This window comes from Ovis aries, chromosome 2, assembly GCF_016772045.2.
Source record: "Ovis aries strain OAR_USU_Benz2616 breed Rambouillet chromosome 2, ARS-UI_Ramb_v3.0, whole genome shotgun sequence".
In the NCBI taxonomy this organism is placed as follows: Eukaryota; Metazoa; Chordata; class Mammalia; order Artiodactyla; family Bovidae; genus Ovis; species Ovis aries.
In genome coordinates, this window is record NC_056055.1 from 71,644,898 (window position 1) to 71,667,057 (window position 22,160).

Below are 22,160 nucleotides of genomic sequence, written 5' to 3' on the forward strand. Positions count from 1 at the left end.
TGAAAACCTTAACATTTTTAAACCGCACACAAAAATAAACTCAAAATGGATTAAAGATCTAAATGTAAGATCAGAAACTATAAAACTCCTAGAGGAGAACATAGGCAAAACACTCTCAGACATAAATCACAGCAGGATCCTCTATGATCCACCTCCCAGAATTCTGGAAATAAAAGCAAAAATAAACAAATGGGATCTAATTAAAATTAAAAGCTTCTGCACAACAAAGGAAACTATAAGCAAGGTGAAAAGACAGCCTTCTGAATGGGAGAAAATAATAGCAAATGAAGCAACTGACAAACAACTAATCTCAAAAATATACAAGCAACTTATGCAGCTCAATTCCAGAAAATAAACGACCCAATCAAAAAATGGGCCAAAGAACTAAATAGACATTTCTCCAAAGAAGACATACGGATGGCTAACAAACACATGAAAAGATGCTCAACATCACTCATTATTAGAGAAATGCAAATCAAAACCACAATGAGGTACCACTTCACACCAGTCAGAATGGCTGCGATCCAAAAATCTGCAAGCAATAAATGCTGGAGAGGGTGTGGAGAAAAGGGAACCCTCCTACACTGTTGGTGGGAATGCAAACTAGTACAGCCACTATGGAGAACGGTGTGGAGATTCCTTAAAAAATTGCAATAGAACTACCTTATGACCCAGCAATCCCACTGCTGGGCATACACACCGAGGAAACCAGAATTGAAAGAGACACATGTACCCCAATGTTCATCGCAGCACTGTTTATAATAGCCAGGACATGGAAACAACCTAGATGTCCATCAGCAGATGAATGGATAAGCAAGCTGTGGTACATATACACAATGGAGTATTACTCAGCCGTTAAAAAGAATTCATTTGAATCAGTTCTGATGAGATGGATGAAACTGGAGCCAATTATACAGAGTGAAGTAAGCCAGAAAGAAAAACACCAATACAGTATACTAACACATATATATGGAATTTAGGAAGATGGCAATGACGACCCTGTATGCAAGACAGGGAAAGAGACACAGATGTGTATAACGGACTTTTGGACTCAGAGGGAGAGGGAGAGGGTGGGATGATTTGGGAGAATGACATTCTAACATGTATACTATCATGTGAATTGAATCGCCAGTCTATGTCTGACGCAGGATGCAGCATGCTTGGGGCTGGTGCATGGGGATGACCCAGAAAGTTGTTATGGGGAGGGAGGTGGGAGGGGGGTTCATGTTTGGGAATGCATGTAAGAATTAAAGATTTTAAAATTTAAAAAATAAATAAATAAATAACAATGAAAAAAAAAAAAATAAAACACTGATCATCTCTAACCAGGGGATAATCTTCAAAGAGTGGTTGATAAGAGAAAACTGAAAGTGTTTTCAAAAGATATTTCTTAGTTTGGACAAGATATAGTATGATGTCTTTATTTCCACTTTGACTAACATGATGGAGTAAGTGGAGGAAGTGAGATTCAAAACACGGAGATGGGAAAGAAAAAAAAATCATCATTAAAAAAAACTGATTTCTCAGTTACATCAAAAAATTTCAACTGAATGGGACTCTCTCTACATGGTATGCAATGTTTCCCAGCTAGTTTCATTACAGTAGTCTAAATTATTAAATACCATAAATTATAAGAATCTATAGCAATGGACAAGCCTATGAACCAGCCCAGTAAAAAATATTCTTGGGAAAACTATTGCCAGGAAATACGTAAATGTGTGTTCCCACAGAAGTAATGATAAATAGGAACAAGAATGAATTAGATTACCTTCTCCCTTGAGTAAAAAGCTATTCTACTCCAGCACTCAGTACTGAAAGGCAGTTTCAGCTGAAATGTATGTTCACTCACTGTCTCCCATTAATAACAGTAATTGTCCATAGTCACAGAGAAAAAAAGTAAACACGTTAGTATCATCAAATTATAAGGATTAAACATTTTTATAAGCGATGACACGTATCTGTGAGGGCTATCATCACCTCTTGAGTCAAACCCTGTGCATTATGGCTACTTGGCAAGGCTGCTGGTGACAGGAGCAACAGCGAACCAGGATTTACTAACCATGCACAGGCTGCAAGGTTGTGGATGCGTGGAAGTTAATGATAAAGATCAGCATCCCGATCTGGGAGAATAAGTAGCAAAAAGCACTTGTTACCACACAGAAGTGGGACTCTCAATATGATCTGAGTCAGGGATCAAACACTAGCTGGCTATTAATGCATGGTGCTGAAAATTAATGTGGACTACTCTTTTCTAACACACATGGAAGTGCATCAAATATAGAGTAGAAAGACTCTAAAATGAACTTTAGAGAAAAAACTGTACATAGTTAAATGTCAGTACTGCAAAATTACAGAAAGATTGAAATAGCTTAAGCTGAAAATTTTTCTTGTTTTATTTTAAAAAGATGTTCATAGTCCTCTAGCTACTAAAATGTTGAGTGTAATTCATGGCAACGCAATGTTTCTTTAGTAAAAATGAAAATGATGCTACAGAATCTTTAGTCAGAAGCACCAAAACTGAAATTGTAATGAAAGGTTTTAAGGATGCATCTTCTTTATCCTGACCAAGGGTGCACGTTTCTGACATAATTAGCTGGAGTTGAGGATATAATCTGGGCACACACAGACTGGATCAAAGCTAATTGGACTTTGTGGCAAATGAACTCGTGACCTAGACCTCATTAGTCATGATCTAACTAACTGAGTTTGAGGGCCACAGAAAATATATGTTGGCACAGGATATTTACTTTGAATTATTTCTGCACTTAATGGGCCCTATAATTTCAAAGAGTCAACTTTTAGAGATGTTGTTTGTCTAACATTTTGTGAATGAATGAATTCACTGATCTCATATTTACGCATATAGAAGACCCTAGTATCAGTGGTGCGATAGCTTTAAAAGGCACAAGGCAATATGCAGAATTCAGAAAAAAAAATAACTAGAGAGCAAAACTGTATAGTAATAACTAATGTTTAGTGAGTGTTTTCAATTTCTCAGAAGCTATACAAAACACTTTGGATAAACTATCTCCATATTTCATAAACGAAGAGTGAAGCAGGCTGTGTTATCTTTTACAAAATCACACACTAGCAATCACCCTATTCTACTTTGGGCCAATGATAAATGACTGTGATAGATACAACAAAGTTAATTTTCTCAACACCCATTCCAACTATCCTTTTCCTTTGCTGTCATCTACCATATAGACACAAAAGCTACAAACCTGCATTCCTAGATTCCTCTGCAGCGAATTACTTTGTTACACAGTTATGGCCAATGAAATATAAACAAAAAGGGAGCTAGGGGTTTCTGGGAAAGCCTGGGTGTGTGTACACACATATTTATATGTATATACACATGTACAATGTATCTTCTTTTTCCACCTTCTGTCTTCTTGTTGTCTGGAATACAGCTGTGATGGCTGTTACCAAAGCAGATTTACTACCATCCCAGCAAATCTCTGCCCTGATATCCCTGAGCTGCTAATGTCAGCAACAGACTGAGAGGAAGTACCTTTGTGGATGTTTCTAAATGCTCATTTCCTGTCATCTTTTGGTAGCTTAGCACTAAGCTGGCTCAGGTGGTCTGAGTTAATCTTAATGGAAGAACAGGCTGGGGGACCTGAACTTTAGAGGCAGCCACTCCTCCCTAGATAAGAAAGCCATGTTTTTTCTACTAAATAACCAGTTAATGTTCACTACCCCTACTCCCTAGAAATACGGAGCACTCTGTGAGGCCAGAGATCTACTGAAGCAATTTCCACAGTATCGTCCAGTCTTACTAGAGGTATCTGCTGTATGCCAGCTTGTAAGATCTCTTCAATAAGGCTTATTTCATATTTGCACACATAGTGCTAGTTACTTGTACAATATGCTAACTCTGGCTGTTTTTGACAAAAATAAAAGCCCTAATTTGTTTAAATCTGTCATTTTTTTTTTGGTTTCTTAGCTGACTGGTTGCAGTAATAAACATAAGGTAAAACGTTATGGAACAGAGAGTGATAATGTATAGCCCTCCAGTGGGGTCTGCTAAGGCATTACCTAGGATGTCTTTGAATTAGGAGAACAAACTAGGTAGAAAATGGTACTTGCTTAAACAAAGACAGAAAATATAATGACTTTACTCTGAGGTTCTGGAAGGAAATATGCTACAAACAAGGATGCAGCAACAATACAACTGAGTGACCTCCAGCAGTGTCTAGAAACCCATTTATCTTCCCTGATACCATAAAGGACCAAGTGGCAGGCATCCTCATTTTTTTTTTTTTTTTGGTCTAAATGCCAATAAGAGTTTAGATTTATGGTAGAGATTCCAAAAACAGGCTCCAGAATGTCCTGGCCTTATACAACAAAGAGGTAAAGAATATTCACAGTGTGTCTAATATATATAAAGTGTTATAGATTCACTAGAGTAACAGAAATGTGCTGATCCTTCATCATGTGCCCTTCACCTGCTGCTAAGTCACTTCAGTCGCATCCGACTCTGTGTGACCCCATAGATAGCAGCCCACCAGGCTCTCCCATCCCCGGGATTCTCCAGGCAAGAACACTGGAGCGGGTTGCTATTTCCTTCTCCAATGCTTGAAAGTGAAAAGTGAAAGTGAAGTCGCTCAGCCCTTCACCTAAACTGATGTAAATAAAATAACAAAATGACAACAATTCCCATTCAGGAAGAGTTCTTCTTAGTATGATAAATATATATAAGAATTCGTTGCACCATGGTGGAACTAAGAGTCTGGGTACATTGCTATTTTTACTGTACAGGGGACAAATAAGTTACCTGCAGAGGAGGGCCAAGGTTCACGACACAAAGGAGGATGTGACATGTCAGTCTACAAAGATATTGCTATACTGGGGTAGTGGTTTGGGAACAGAAGAGAGAAGCAGAGAATGATATTCCAGCAGAGGAAACAAACCACGTGTCCAATAATACAGAGGCATGAAAGGGGAAATAAGTACAAAATTGGTTGTTCCTAGAACAGATGGAAGATGAAGCCAGGGAGATAAGAAGGGGGCGGGGGGGCGGGGGGCGGGGACCAAGACAGACAAACACATTTTACTTTATAGCTAATATAGGTTCTAAAGGCAGTGGTGCTGTAGGCAGATTCAGTGCCCAAAAGCAATAAGAAAAAGAGAGACGAGTCAAGATCAATGAAGAACTTTCAGTTTTGTATCATCTATTGTAAACCAGGTCCTGTGCAAGCTGTTTTACATACTCTGCCTTAAATCCTCATAATAATCCAGTGACAGTAAGTTTATTATCCTCCCACTTTCCAGGAAAGAATAATAAAAGCATAGAATAGTTGAGTACCTTGACCATGATTATAAAACGAATAGATAGTTAAACCAGGATTTTAAGATGTTTAGCTATAATAAGAATAAATGCACTTTCTACATACTACACACACTTCTGCCGTGAGATTTATTGCAGTGAAACAACAAAAACCACACAAAAATCCCTGCTCCTCATGGAGCTTACAGGTTGGTGTCATGGGGGTCTATGAAATCACCCAAGGAAACATTAGGTGCAGTAAGAATTAAGAAAGCAGAGATTCTCAACCTAAGCCACAGCAGCCTGGGGCAGAAGAGTCAATAAGAGAATCTGAATTCATTACAGACTGGGAGATCTAACAGATTGGAAATGATAACCTGTGGGAAATGAAAACAAATGTGGTGACTTATAACAGTTCTTAGTCCCTTTATAATAACATCTTGAATCTCAAAGTGGCTGAAAAACTAATGAAAAAAATATACAAACTGACATTATTTTTGATGCAAAGGAGATAGAATGAGAGTTGGGGAGGGAGGGGAAGTTCAGACAGGAAAATAAGATTTATTGAGTATGTGGCACTTTTACATAGAGTAGTTAAGTACCTCATTTAATAAACACACACACACACACACAAAAAAAAAACCTCCTCCTAATCTACTAATACAGTAGATTTATATTACTTTACAGAAGACACACAAAAATTCACCTTATTGATAAAAACAAAAAGCATGGATTTTAGAAGGTATTATTATGATACAGAAATCACCAACAAGGGGGTATGTTTTTCTCAACCAAGAGAAAATCATTCATGGGTACAACAATTTAAAATTTTAAAATATTGTACTGGGGTAGAAATTTTAAAATATTTTAAAAATATTCTACTGGGGTAGAAATTTCAAAAGATTTTAAAAATATTCTACTAAGGAAAATGAGCACATATTTTAAACAAACATAAGGCTCAAAACATCAGTTTAAGTTCAATAATGTTACTCTGGTTAAAAAAAAAACATACTGTGAAAGCAAGGAAAGAACTTGGGACGAGCAGAAGGTGTCAGGACGTGCATTCCTCTCTCTGAATGGGGGAATGAAGACGGCGCCCCACATGAACTTACATTGCTCCATTGGTATAGACAGGGTCGCTCCCTTCCACGTACTGCACCTGAGCTGGGTAGACGTGCTGCACCTGCTGCACAGTCTGCACCTGCTGCACCTGGAAAGCAAACGCGAGGACCTGATGAGAGGTGCCTGTGACAGAATGAAGGCGCAGGGCCAGACTGACTGCAAAGGTTTTTCTAGGGTGTTGACAAACCCAAGAACGTTTTATAATGAAAACCATTAGGTTCACGCTAATTTCAGCATAAGTGCATGCTGGGTCCAAAGGTCCAAATCAAATGTAGCATTTATGCTGAATAAATTCTGTAACATTCTTGCAAGTATGTATATATATATACACACTTCAAGTGTTTAGAGTGAAATTCTGAAAGCGCTGCACTTAGTTTGATGGTTGACGAAATTCTCTTCAACCTGGCTTGTAAATGCTACATTTATTTTTTAATTAAAAAATTCACAGTGGAAAAGTTCAAATACTTATATGTAGAAAAAAATATTATAATAAACCCCATGTACTCATCATCCAGCATAAACAACTGTCACCAGATCTTCCTCTTCAGCCTCTCACAGGATTATTTAAAAACAAGTGTAGAACTTACAGCATTTTACTGGTAATATTTCATTTTTTCTTAAGAGAAAAGAGCTACTGTTAACATGAATACAATACTAACATCATAAATAAAACATTAACAGTTCCTTAATATCATATAAAACCCTATGTTTGTTCAAATGTCTCTAATTATTCCAATGTTTTCTTAAAAGTCAGCTTGCTCAAATCAGATCCAAGCAAGGTCTACCCGTTACATTTGGTTGCTATTTCCTTTCTTTCTCTTTTAGTCTCTAACAGTTTCCCATCCTTTTTATATTTGACTGTTAGTTATTCGTGACTGAAAAAACTAGATCAGTTATCTACTAGAATTTCTAGAATGCTAGATTTGCCTAATAGCATCCCTGAAATGTTGCTTGATAAATTTCCCTATCTTCTATACTTCCTACAAATGAATAGTTAGATCAGGGACCCTGATCAGATTCAATTTTGAAAAAGCTGTCTACTATTGTATCATATAAGTTGCCACTGAACAGCTGGTTGTCTCTCATTCTGCAGTATTATTTGATCAAGAGCTTCAGGTGTTGTCAGCTGGTTTCACTGGTTACAATGTTTCCTATCCATGTTTACTTGAGGATATCACTAGTCATTGATGATCTTTTTCTGTAGCAATTACTTTAATTAATAAAAGGCTTCAAACTTGTGGTAATCTGATTCTGCTATTCTCTCTTCATTTTTGAATAGAATTCTATAAAAGAATTCTTATTAATATTTGATTACTCTGAATTAAGGTTTGTACAGGAAGAATAGGATAAATGCATGATTTCACTATTTATCCGTACTCAGAATAATGATTTTATTCCCTTAGCTCCCTCCCCAAGGTGACCAGTGTTGCTTTCAGTTTGATCTTGCTTGTATCCCTTAAGATTTTTAGCTTTTGAACATAGTTTATATATATACATATATATATATATATATTTTTTTTTTTTAACAGAGCAATCGTTTTTTTTTCCCTACAATTGTCCCACCTTTGACTAATGGTAGTGCCTTCATGGGGGCTTTCCTGGTGGCTCTGTCAGTAAAGAATCCACAATGCGGGAGACCTGGGTTTGATCCCTGGGTTGGGAAGATATCCTAGATGAGGGCATGGCAAACCACTCCAGTATTCTTGCCTGGAGAATCCCCACCGACAGAGAAGTCCATGGGGTTGCAAAGATCTGGACACAACTAACCGACTAAGCACAGCACATACACACAGCAGTGCCTTCATGACCACAGTATCTTTCTTAATTCTCACATCTATCCTAGACCTGAAATCAACCATTTTTTAAAAACCCCTGGGTCTTCTGTTTTAGTTGTAATATAAATATGTAGAAACTGCTTGGGAAAGCAATTTACCAACAGGCAAACTATTTGACACCTTTGCGATTTCTTCTACAGAAATATTCATCATATGAAGAGTGGCTGTACAATATTATTTTTAAAAATACAGCTTATAAGAACATTAAGAAGGAAAAACCTTAATGACTGCAAAAGTGGAGTAATTAAATATAGAAGATCATTCTATAGAATATATGGTTGATAATAAAAGAATGTGAAGTGAAGTCGCTCAGTCATGTCTGACTCTTTGCAAACCCATGGACTGCAGCCTCCCACGCTCCTCCATCCATGGGATTTTCCAGGCAAGAGTACTGGAGTGGGTTGCCATTTCCTTCTCCAGGGTATCTTCCTGACTCAGGGATTGAACCCAGGTCTCCTGCATTGCAGGCAGACACTTTACCCTCTAAGCCACCAGGGAAGCCCAATATAAGAATAAATTAAGATTAATATATACTATATTAGTAGAATCTCTAAGACATATTCTAAGTGAAAATGTTGCTGAAAACTACTTAACAATGCGTGCTCAGTCACTAAGTTGTGTCCAACTTTTTGCAACCCCATGAACTGTAGCCCACCAGGCTCCTCTCTCCATGGATTTTCCAGGCAAGAACACTGGAGTGACTTGTCATTTCCTTTTCCAGAGGCTTATTAATGTAACTTGATTTACGTATATATGTGCATATATGGGCACATGTGCATACAAATGTGCTTAAATAAATAAAGGAATACAGAAGAATGCACACTGAATTTCTAAACATGGTTACTTTCCTGAGTGACATTAAATGAGATGGGAGAGAATAAATGACTAACATCCTTTATGAATTCACATCTGTATTTTATATATCTCAATATATGAAAGGACTTTCACTTCTGGCCACGATGGAGTAAATACTACTGGAAATGCCCTCCCCCTGTAGACAAGTAGAAAAGTAGACAAAATGTGTAAAACAGTATTTTCAGTCATTCAACAAAAAGGCATCATGCGATTCTGTTCCTTAACAGAAGGAAAACAAACACAGTGAACTCTTTCATGATCTTGGAGACCAGGATGCAGAATATAGAGCAGGAATGGAAAACAAAGCAGAGCATCGTGACCTAACTGAGGTAAGGAGATACTGAATTTGGGGAAGGCCGAGTCACCTGAAGTTTGAGGACAGTATCAGAAAGGAAGTTAAGTAGAGAAACAGATCCAGAAATGTTCGTAGAGATGCCCTTGATGCCGATTACTAAGCTCCACATGTGCAGGGACACAGAGATGAACAGCTAGGACATTCTGTAGAAACACCAGAGGGCAGAGCCATAGTATTGATAAGAGGACTAAACTATGTCTAGAATAAAACTACTCTGCATGCGTGCTAAGTTGCTTCAGTCGTGTCTGACTCTTTACAACCCTACTGACCATAGCCTACCAGGCTTCTGTGTCCATGGGATTCTCCAGGGAAGAATACTGGAGTGGGTCGCCATGCCCTCCTCCAAGGGATCTTCTTGACCTAGGGATCGAACCTGCATCTCCTATGTCTCAAAAACTACTTTATGTCCATCCTAACAAATCTAAAAGAAAAGCCTTGATAATATCCACAAGTAACTGCCTATATGGAACTAAATTTAACATTTGTAAAGGAAGATATCAAAAATCCAGACATATAAAACCGTAAGAATCACAGTGTCTAGCATTCAAAAAAAAAAATTATGACATATGTAAGAAGCAGGAAAATGTGATTGCTAATGAGGAAGAATATCAATCAACAGAAACAAATCTAGAAATGAAAGATATGAAGTGGCACAGAGACATTAAAACAACTATTCTAAATAGCCTTGAGATTTAAAAGAAAATGCAAACATGGTAAGAAAGAAGCTATAATGAACTGAGTCAAATTTGTGGAGTTGAAAAATACAGTATCTGAAGTGAAAAATTTGCTCAATGGAATTGAGAGATTACATAATGCAGAAGAAAAGACAAGTTAAGATGAAAACTCAGCAATAAAAACTATTTGCAGACCAGGAAAAAAGAAATAATGAAGAACAGAGAAAAATAGAAAAATATCAAGTAGTCTAAACAATGTAACTGTAGTCCCAAAAAAGGAAGAACAGAAAATATATTTGAAGGAAGAGTGGCATAAACTTACAATTTTATTATAACTATAAATACAGATCTAAGAAGCTCAATATATAAGTCAATGTATAGACAAATGAAAACCACAGTAAAGTGCATTATAATTAAAAAGTGCTAAAGGAGAACAATTCCTAAGCAGACAGAAAACAGATACATTGTATACAAGGCAACAGGTATTAAAATGACCGAAAACTTCCCAGTCAAAAAATACAAGCCTAAGATAATCAAATAGCATGTATTTAATGCAGTGAGAGAAAAACTTCAATCAAGAATCCCATAACCAGTGAAATATTCTTCAAAAATGAAGAGAAAATCCTTTCTTTGACCAAAACTTAAGATCATTCATTCTGCTCTAGCAGACCTCCAGTGAAGGGAACCACAAAAGAGAGTTTTGGACTAAAGGAAAACAATTTCAGATGGAAAATGGGACTTACACAAGAAATGAGGAGCACTAGATGGTAAATCTGTAGGTGAGGTAATTTTGATTATTTTCTCATCTTTTAATTTCTATAAAAGATAACTGTCTGTACAGAGTAAAAATAACAATATGTATATAATAGGGCTTATCACATATGCAGAAATAAAATGTAAGTATGAGAAAAATAGCACAAAAGAAATTATACTCAGTTTAAATCTTGATTGTCATGATGGGTAAAAATGTAAACTCTAACTATATACTCTCCACCAGGACACATTTTAAATATACAAAGACAGGTTAAAAATAAAAGGATATAAAAAGACAGCTTTGGCAAACACCAATCACAAGAAAGAGTGGCTATGTTAACATCAGTCAGAGTAGACTTCAAGACAACCAATACTACCAGAGAAAAAGATGGAAATTTAATAAAAAATTATCAAGAATAAATAATACATCCTATATGTCTTTGCATCTAAGAACAGTTTCAAAATAACACGAAGCAAAAACTGAAAGAATTGAATGTTAACCAGTTTCCTTTGTGGAGGCCAATATGGAATGGTTGCAAATTCAGTTAATTTGGAAATAGGAGAACTCATTTTAGGTCTTTATGCTGACGCTTGCTGTTTATATATTGGGAGAGTCAATTCACTTAACTAATAACTTTTTGTGTGTGTAAAGAAAAACTATACCTACTCTGTCAAAGAGAACTGTGAGAATCTAAAACTGCTAAATATAAACAGAAAGCATGTCATAGGCATATATGATAATTATAATACATTTTGAATAATGAAACATTATTAAATACTTTGAAATAAGAATCTTGTCTTCTACATCTGTGTAATTTTCATCTTTATATTCCACTTGGTTTCATCCATAAATATGTACAATAAATGTTCATCAAGAGTTCCTTCAAATCATGAAATTCTATAATTAAAGTAGAAATGAAATTCAAAGTGTCATGAATCTTGGAAAAGAATTTTGAGTAGATGCTGGCTAACTCATCTAAGACATCAATACATAAATATGGCTCTTGATTACATTGAGACTTAACTGTACAGTGTAAAAATAGAGTATAATTCTTTGCATTATCTACCAAGTTAAAGAACTGATGAAGTAAATAAAAGACCTATTAATAGAAAATAGAAAAACACTAAAAATAATGAATTATAGCATATATTGGAGATGACACATTTTCCTTATTATCCAGACTAATCATTACAAACTAGGCTGAAGAGGCCTTGAAACAAATTAGTGATGAGAAATGGAATTGCCTACAGTTTGATAAAGTATTTTTTCAAGGTATAATGACATTGAAGGAAGTAAAAGAGGAGTAAAGAGCAGAAAAAGAAAGGAGAAAGGAAAAATAACTACCTTATATTTGTACGTCTCATTTCACCAATGAAAAATTGAGGTCCTTTTAATTTTTAATTGAGGGTTATTTGACTGTCTTTCCTTTGTGGGGGAGGGGAAAGTGGAGCCCTATCATTGGTAAAGGTCACTGGAGAGGCACAGAAATGCTCCCTGCCTATCTCAAAATTATTCAGATCTAGGAAGAGAGATATATCTACAAAATAACTCTATTGAGACTTATAAATCCAGTCACAGGATGGAAATGCACATGTAGAGCCTTTTGTATATTTTGATACACTTCCCCAAACCCAACACCTTTATACTATATATATTGCACAATAATTAAATAACACCCTGTACCTAGCAAAGGAAATGCTCAGTGAATATTTGTGCAGTTTATAATATCTTCTAAATGTGGACATGTGTTCATTTTTTAAAAAAACACCAAGAAATGCTCATGATTCCAAAGCAAATTGATGTGATTACTTTTAATGCCCTTTAATGTGTCATTAAAGACCAAAGGTAAATTTTTAAAAGGAAGTTGCATGCTATTTTCTTTTTCCTAAAGTAATTAACTGTGATCTTAAATTTGTTCAAATATTATTTTATACCATCTTTTTGTTAAATATTAATTTCTGTTCAAATATTTACTAAATTGCTACCTTTTGTAAGTTCATTTTCTATTTTATTTGCCAATCACAGTGCAGGAACTGTTCAGGTTAGCAATGCTGAAAGAAAGGAAAACTAGCATCCTGTAGGCATCTTATTACTATTTCCAGTAAAAGTATTTTCTATCCATCTCTGTGAAATCTATAAACTGTCACATTTTACTGCCTACCCTACCAAGTCCTCAGGGGAAAGGAGAATGATTGAAAAAACCCTACAGGAAGTTAATTTTCTCTTAATTTTATTGTATTTCCAAGAAAAATTCTCAGAAGTGTTTCCAAAGAGGATGAACAAATAATTTTCGCCACTTGAATTTTAATAAACAACAAATTGGTAAAAATATGAATTGAAAAGAGATGGAATTAACAGAAATAAACCAACAATTTCTACAATTAATTGTTTATTTAATAAAAATGACCTTGGGTTAATTTTTAAAAGGCTACATAATACATATCAGAATGTTGGTGGGAATGAAGTCAAACCATAACATTCTGTACAAGAAATGCATTCATTTTTTGTCAGCTGAAGGGAAAAAAATCCTCCAAATATAAATATATGTAACAATGTATATACATTTATACACTAGATGAATTAAACAACTTAATAAATACTCTTACTAATACACACTTAAATGGAAGCACCTCATTACTATTCAAATGTAGTATGACAAATGCCTTTCCTTATTTTACTGCATTTTTATAATTCGTATTTTTATAAAAAGAAGTGAATACCAAAACAAACTACATACAACAGGAAAATGTGCTGGTTCCACAGAATCAGTTAGTATATTTTGAGGACAAATTTATACAATATGTTGTTTTGGATGTGCTACAAGAAAAATAAAATGAATCACACTTCAAAACAGTAATCCTTTTCAACAGTAAATGAAATCATTTATAATTGTTAAGCTTATTAGTCAGTTAAGAATAACACTAGTCTCTGTAAAATGTCTTTATTATGTCAGGATATTCATTGCCTTTCTTGTATAAAAGCATTCCTTACACATGTGGCTGGCATGAAACGTCTAACCTTAGTACTGAGAACTGTCAAAAACTGCAATAAGATGACTTTAATAAACCCGCAAGAGATATGAAAGAGCTCTCAGAAGATTAAAAACAGGGGATATTAGAACAGCTACGTTAGAGACTGCTATGTGACTGACCAAAAGTGAGGCAGAAAGAAAAAGATCAACACTGGAACAGCTATTAATAAAAGGGCAGAGGGGAAGTAAGACATCCAGAGTAGCAGCAGAGAGTTAATTGGAAAAACCACCTTGTGAGAAAACAGAAAGAACTAATTCAATAATTCTGGACGAGAAAAACTGTAGGGAATTGAAGGGACTGTGGAAAGACAGTCAGAAAGTTCAATGACTACAGCATTAGGGCTGCCTCAAAAAGATGCAGCAACAACAACAAAGGATTGTACGGGGAATTTCTTTAGAAGCACGGTTATGGGAACAGAAATCAAAACCCGAAAACCACTGTTTTCAGTCTTGGTTAAAATTAAAAAGTAATCATATATTACAGAGGTGTTTAATAAATCTTGCTGAGAAAGAATCCCACAAATATTATGAAGGTTCAAAGTTCATTTGCAGGTACCAGATGGTTATACGTTTTGATCACAAGATCATGGTGAACAAAAAGCATGGTTAAGTGACAGAACAGGTTAAATATTCTCCTTATGTTTGCTGAAAACAAGAAGTTTCCCTAGATCTTTATTGTTAATTTACCAAGTTCATCCTGGGATATTCAATGATGACTATAAAATTCCTGTTTTATCTTCTAAGACTGGTAGCCCTCCACTTCAAAGAATGTGATGAACATGAACTGTTGGAAAATAAGATATTGTTTATTTAAATGACAGAGTTCGTTTTATGCAGAAAATGGAATCTGTTCATTTACATTGTAAAATTTAAATAGGACTCTCACTTAAAAACTATGTAGCACTTTGTTTTTTTTTTTCAGAAACACTCAGATTTTTTGGATATACTTTTCTTATAGCAGACTCTACGTAAATAAAAGATGCTTCTAGCACATTCAGATCCAACAAACATCATGAAGCCTGCTTCATCAATAGGACTAGAGGTAAACAAATGTATAGGAACTATTTACTAAAATTATATGATTGTTACAGACAACTAAAAGTTATTATGAAAATTACTGTTATACTTGGACTTCAAATAGAGTCATATGAAAGCTAATAATACAGTGGTAAGTAAGGTCCTGGCTCACTTTCTCATACTTCTGACCACATGAAAATGAGTCAATAGGGAGTGAATTATTTCAATAAATCACCCCAACTGCCTACCATCTATCTTCCCCCAAAATACCTAGTTAGCTTCAAAGAACGGAAGTTACCTGGTAAAGGTGAAGCAAGTTCCTGAAGACAAGAGTGGAAGTGTTTCTGGGAGGAGGGATGTGGCCAAGAGAAGATTTAGCTTATAAGGATTTCTCAATAACAAATTTGATAGATATTTCATAAAATATATAAACCTACTTTTGTGAATCAAAAAAAAAAAAAAACCACAAAGTAACAACTACTTCCTACAAGTGAGTAACATTTTCTGTCATGATTACAACACTAAACATTTTCCTTGGGGCCCAGTAGGACAGACCAATAAGATCCTACTAAAATAAGTAATAATTTCTAGGGGAAGAAATTTAGTAAATAACACTCTGGTGACCTGATGGGGCAAATGAGCTCAGTATACCAATCTCACTGCCATATTAGAAGACGACTTTGGAATGGGAGGCTACTTCAGTCTTTCTAGTAAAAGGTCAATCTACTATAGAATCTATAGAAACTTAGAATATCAATAAATGTAAGCAGCACATCAGAAAATCTAACTCTGCACAAAATACACTTCACAACTCGAGACTCACCATTAGAATATGCATTTTGAATGTATTCCATGGTGAGATCCCATAGGTGCAAACTCATATGTGCACCCAGTGTGTACGGCAATAAAGTATGTCTACAAGATAGGACAGATGTTGATTCCCAGTGGGTGGAGTACATGAAATTAACAGAATGAATAATTAAACTTAAGTGTCAGCAGACAAAGCACTGTAACCTAAAAAAGCAGAATTCCTTAGTTCTATATGATTGTTAAACTAGCACTGAAACTGTTAGTAGTGACATGCAATATTATTTCATTTGTTCCTCACAATTATTCTAAGATGAATTAAAGATGGTAGGCATTTTTGCCCCCATTTTATAAATGGTAATATAAGTACAACATATAGTGACAACCCAAAGATATGGTGACAGGTAGCAGTGATTTGATTATGAATCCAATCTTATAATTCTTTCTAAAATACCAGTGTTTCTGCAAATATGGGATTAATAATACTAGTGATACAGAGGCAAAATAATAAATGACTATAAAACAAATGCTAAGAATTTATTCCATTTTCAATCATTTTTGATGTATCCTGATATGTCAAGGAAAAGGTCTCAGTCTTTTGATTCAGTTGCTCATCATGTCTGACTCTTTGCAACTTAATGGACTGCAGCATGCCAGGACTCCCTGTCTGTCACCAACTCCCAGACTTTACTCAAACTCACGTCCAATGAGTTGGTGATGCCATCCAACCATCTCATCCTCTGTCATCCTCTTCTCCTGCCTCCTTCAATTTTTACCAGCGTCAGGGTCATTTCATATAAGTCAGTTCTTCACATCAAGTGGCCAGAGTATTGGAGCTTCAGCTTCAACATCAGTCCTTCCAATGAATATTCAGGACTGACTTCCTTTAGGATGACCGGTTGGATCTCCTTGAGTCCAGGGAACTCTCAAGAGTCTTCTCCAACACCACATTTGAAAAGCATCAATTCTTTGGTGCTCAGCTTTCTTTATAGTCCAACTCTCACATCCAGACGTGATGACTGGGAAAACAATAGCCTTGACTAGATGGACCTTTGTTGGCAAGGTAATGTCCCTGTTTTTTAATATACTGTCTAGGTTGGTCATAACTTTTCTTCCAAAGAGTAAGCATCTTTTAATTTCATGGCTGCAGCCACCATTTGCAGTGATTTTGGAGTCTGCCAAAATAAAGTCTACCATTATTTCCCCATTTATTTGCCATAAAGTGATGGGATCAGATGACATGATCTTAGTTTTCTGAATGTTGAGCTTTAAGCCAGCTTTTTCAGTCTCCCCTTCCACTTTCATCAAGAAGCCCTTTAGTTCTTCTTCACTCTCTGACATAAGCATGGTGTCATCTGCATATCTGAGGTTATGATATTTCTCTCAGCAATCTTGATTCCAGCTTGTGCTTCATCCAGCCCGGCATTTCTTATGATGTACTCTGCATGTAAGTTAAATAAGCAGGATGACAACATACAGCGTTGACATACTCCTTTTCCTACTGGAACCAGTCTGTTGTTCCATGTCAAGTTCTAACTGTTGCTTCCTGACCTGCATACAGATTTCTTAGGAGGCAGGTCAGGTGGTCTGGTATTCCCATGTCTTTAGGAATTTTCCACAGTCTTGTGATCCACACTGTCAAAGGCTTTGGTATAGTCAATAGCAGAAATAGATGTATTTCTGGAATTCTCGTGCTTTTTTGATGATCCAGTGAATGATGGCAATTTGATCTCTGATTCTTCTGCCTTTTCTAAAACCAGCGTGAACATCTGAAAGTTCAAGGTTTACATATGGTTGAACCCTGGCTTGGAAAATTTTGAGCATTACTTTACTAGCATGTGAGATGACTGCAATTGTGTGGTAGTTTGAACATTCTTTGGCATTACCTCACTTTGGGATTGGAATGAAAACTGACCTTTTCCAGTCCTGTGCCACTACTGAGTTTTCCAAATTTGCTGGCATTTTGAGTGCAGCTCTTTCACAGCATCATCTTTTATGATTTGAAATAGTTCAACTGGAATTCCATTAGCTATACTAGCTTTATTCATAGCAATGCTTCCTAGGGCCCACTTGACTTCACATTCCATGATGTCTGGCTCTAGGTAAGTGGTCACACCATCGTGATTATCTGGGTCATGAAGATGTTTTCTGTACAGTTCTTCAGTGTATTCTTGCCACTCTTCTTAATACCTTCTACTTCTCTTAGGTCCATACCATTTCTGTCCTTTATTGTGCCCATTTTTGCATGAAATGTTCCCTTGGTGTCTCTAATTTTCTTGAAGATATCTCTAGTCTTTCTCATTCTATTGTTTTCCTCTATTTCTTTGCACTGATCACTGAGGAAGGCTTTCTTATCTCTTCTTGTTTTTCTTTGGAACTCTGCATTCAAACGGGTATACCTTTCCTTTTCTCCTTTGCTTTTCGCTTCTCTTCTTTTCACAGCTATTTGTAAGCCCTCCTCAGACAGTCATTTACCTTTTTTGCATAACTTTTTCTTGCAAATGGTCTTGATCCCTGTTTCCTGTGCAATGTCATGATCCTCCATCAATAGTTAATCAGGCACTATCTATCAGATCTAGTCCCTTGAATCTATTTGTCACTTCCACTGTATAATCATAAGGGATTTGATTTAGGTCATACCTGAATGGCCTAGTGGTTTTCCCTACTTTCTTCAATTTAAGTCTGAATTTGGAAGTAAATAAGGAGTTCATGATGTGAACCACAGTCAGCTCCCGTTTTTTTTTTTTTTTTCCTGACTGCATAGAGCTTCCCCACCCTTGGCTGCAAAGAATACAATCAATCTGATTTCCGTATTGACCATCTGGTCATGTCCATGGATAGAGTGTTCTCTTGTATTGTTGGAAGAGAATGTTTGCTATGACCAGTGCGTTCTCTTGGCAAAACTCTATTAGCCTTTGCCCTGCTTCACTCTATACTCCAAGGCCAAATTTGCCTGTTACTCCAGGTGTTTCTTGACTTCCTATTTTTACATTCCAGTCCCCTATGATGAAAAGGACATCTTTTTGGGGTGTCTAGAAGGCCATGTAGGTCTTCACAGAACCATTCAACTTCAGCTTCTTCAGCATTACTGGTGGGGCATAGACTTGGATTACTATGATAGTGAATGGTTTGCCTTGGAAATGAACAGAGATCATTCTGCCGTTTTTGAGATTGCATCCAGGTACTGCATTTCAGACTCGTTTGTTTACTATGATGGCTACTCCATTTCTTCTAAGGGATTTTTGCCCATAGTAGTAGATATAATGGTCATCTGAATTAAATTCACCCATTCCAGTCTTTACCACCTCGATTCTGGAAATCAGGCTCCAGTGTTGGATGTTGTCAAGCAAAAGCATTTAGCCAAATCATACAATATTTCATTTTACGTAGTACAGATGGTAAAGAATCTGCCTGCAATGCAGGAGACCTAGGTTCGATCCCTGAGTTGGGAAGATCCCCTGGAGAAGGAAATGACTATCCACTCCAGTATTCTTGCCTGGAGAGTCCCATGGACAGAGGAGCCTTTGTCCATGGGGTCAAAAGAGTAGGACACAACTTAGCGACTAACACACACACACACACACACACACACACACACACACACACACACAGAGCTTTATGTTTATCTTCCATTTATGTCAAGGGACATATTTTTTTTCACTTTAGGCAGAAACATAATGTTCTCTTTATTAAATTAATGTAAGTAATTTTATAGAAAACTAGTACATAAAAATATAGTGGATTCTGCAAAAAATAAAAATCCATTAATCAGTTTGCAAAAGACTGAAACTTGAAAATATTCTACTACATATCAAACACAATAAATCATACTCTTAATAATGACCACCAAAAGGCTTTCCAATTTACAGAACTTTACATTTCATACAGAATTCATACAATTAGTTGCTTCATTGTATCATCTTACTACTTACATAAATTTCTAAATGAGTACAGTAGCCATAATACTATCATAGCAAGAGTCAAGTTAGTTTTGAAGGAAATTTGGTGTATCACTTACTTTTTAGCAACATTTCATTTATTCTAATACTATTACAGTAGAAGTTATACATAAATACAGTTGCATAAGATTCAAACAAAAAGAATAATCAGAGTAAAATGTGACTCTCTGTGTTCAAGTCACTCAGTCATTTCTGACTCTTTCCAACTCTATGGACTGCAGCTCACCAGGCTCCTCCCACCTCATGCTCACACTCCCAGATCTTTTCCAGCATCTGGGTCTTTTGCAATGAGTCAATTATTTGCACCAAGTGGCCAAAGTGTTAGAGCTTCAGCTTCAGCATCAGTCCTTCCAATGGATATTCAGGACTGATTTCACTTAGGATTGACTGATTTGATCTCCTTGCAGTCCAAAGGACTCTCAAGAGTTTTCTCCAAAACCACGGTTCAAAAAGCATCAATTCTTTGGTGCTCAGCCTTCTTTATGATCCAGTTCCACATCCATACATGACTACTAGAAAACCCATAGTTTTGACTAGATGGACCTACCTTTGTTGGCAAATTAATGTCTCGGCTTCTTAATATGCTATCTAGGTTGGTCCTTTTCTTCCAAGGAGCAAGTATCTTTTAATTTCATGGCAAGCATCTTTTAATTTTGTGATTTAAGAGCCCAAGAAAATAAAATCTGTACCTGTTTCCATTGTTTCCCCATCTATTTGCAATGAAGTGATGGGACCAGATGCCATGAACTTAGTTTTTTGAATGTTGAGTTTTAAGCCAGTTTTTTCACTCTATTCTTTCACTTTCATCAAGAGGCTCTTTAGTTCCTCGTCGTTTTCTGACATAAGGGTGGTGTCATCTGCATATCTGAGGTTACTGATATTTCTCCCGGCAATCTTGATTCCAGCTTGTGCTTCATCCAGCCTGGCATTTCACACATGTACTCTGCATATCAGTTAAATAAGCAGGGTGACAAAATATAGCCTTGATGTTCTCCTTTCTTGATTTCACACCAGTCTGCTGTTTCATGCACAGTTCTAACTGTTGCTTCTTGACCTGCATACAGATTTCTCAGGAGGCAGGTCACGTGATCTGGTATTCCCATCTCTTTAAGAATTTTCCAGTTTGTGATCCATACAGTCTATAGCTGTGGCATAGTCAATAAAGCAGAAGTAGATGGTTTTCTGGAACTTTCTTGCTTTTTCTATGATTCTGTGATTCAAATCAGATGCTGGCGATTTGATTTCTGGTTCCTCTGTTTTTCCTAAATCCAGCTTGAACATCTGGAAGTTCTTGGTTCATGTACTGTTGAAGCCTGGCTTGGAGAATTTTGAGCATTATTTTGCTAGCATGTGGTATGAGTGCAATTGTGCAGTAGTTTGAGCATTCTTTGGCATTGCTTTTTTTGGGATTGTAATGAAAACTGATCTTTTCTAGTCCTGTGGCTTTTGCTGAGTCTTCCAAATTTTCTGGCATATTGAGTGCAGCACTTTCACAGCATCATCTTTTAGGATTTGAAATAGCTCAGCTGGAATTCCATCACCTCCACTATCTTTGTTCGTAGTGTTCCTCCAATATCCTTCCAGTAAATTCACCTTCATGTATGTTTTTGTTTTCATACTAGCCAGGAAAGTTAACACTATTTGCTACAAGAGACAGCTTTTAAATGTCTGTGCTTTAAATCTTAAGTTACCCACCTACAGAGGGTACAAGGAGCCCACGATCCACATGTTCACTTTAGAGACCCTGATTAACAAGGCTCTACCATTCTGTACTTGTGTGACCTTAACGTAGCTTTAGAGGAGCTAAGAGACTGTAGAGGTGGCATCATGGCTCCTAAATACCATGACTCAAACACAATACATGCCACTTTTGCTCACAATCCACTATCCAGAATATGCCACAGGGCCCAACCTACACATAAGGGAAAATACAGAGCTGAACTTATATATCTGTTACAATACCATTTTGTTCAATAGTACATATATGAATCAGGTGAAAGAGAATGTGCTTTCCTGCTATATACTTTTCTTCGTCTTAATGATATACTCAGAGCTCTTTTCAAGTATGTTTGTATGTATGTATGTATGTGTACATGCACAGACAACTATTTTTATTGGTTTCACAGTAAGTATAGCACAGCTAAATCACTTAACCATTCCACTATTGATGAATATTCAGGCTACTTTTGCTCTATTATAAAAAATACTATAAAAAAAGAATACACCTAACTTTTAATCAAACATTTTAGGGAAGTGATCCTGTCCATATGTTTACTGGCCATTGGGTTCTCATGTTCTGTGAACGGCCTATTCATATCCTATGTTGACTTAGCTATTGTACTTTCTTCCCTTAATGATATACAGAATCTTGTTAATAAACATGATGAAACTTTTATGCACTTGATATTTTTTCCTTTAACTTTACTTATGGTGTTTGTTAACTATTACTTGGCAAAATATATCAATGTTTTTCCTATAA

General features: G+C 36.2%; 1 protein-coding gene across 7 annotated transcripts in view; it reads right to left on the minus strand.

The window, feature by feature from the left end:
- Positions 1-22,160, minus strand: part of RFX3 (regulatory factor X3) — a 343,496-nt gene that overhangs the window by 124,024 nt on the left and 197,312 nt on the right. For all 7 annotated transcript variants that reach the window (XM_060409419.1, XM_042243406.1, XM_042243408.2 and 4 more), the window contains one exon: positions 6,385-6,482. In XM_060409419.1, coding sequence (XP_060265402.1) covers positions 6,385-6,482 — 98 coding nt within the window. The remainder of the gene's footprint in view (positions 1-6,384; positions 6,483-22,160) is intronic.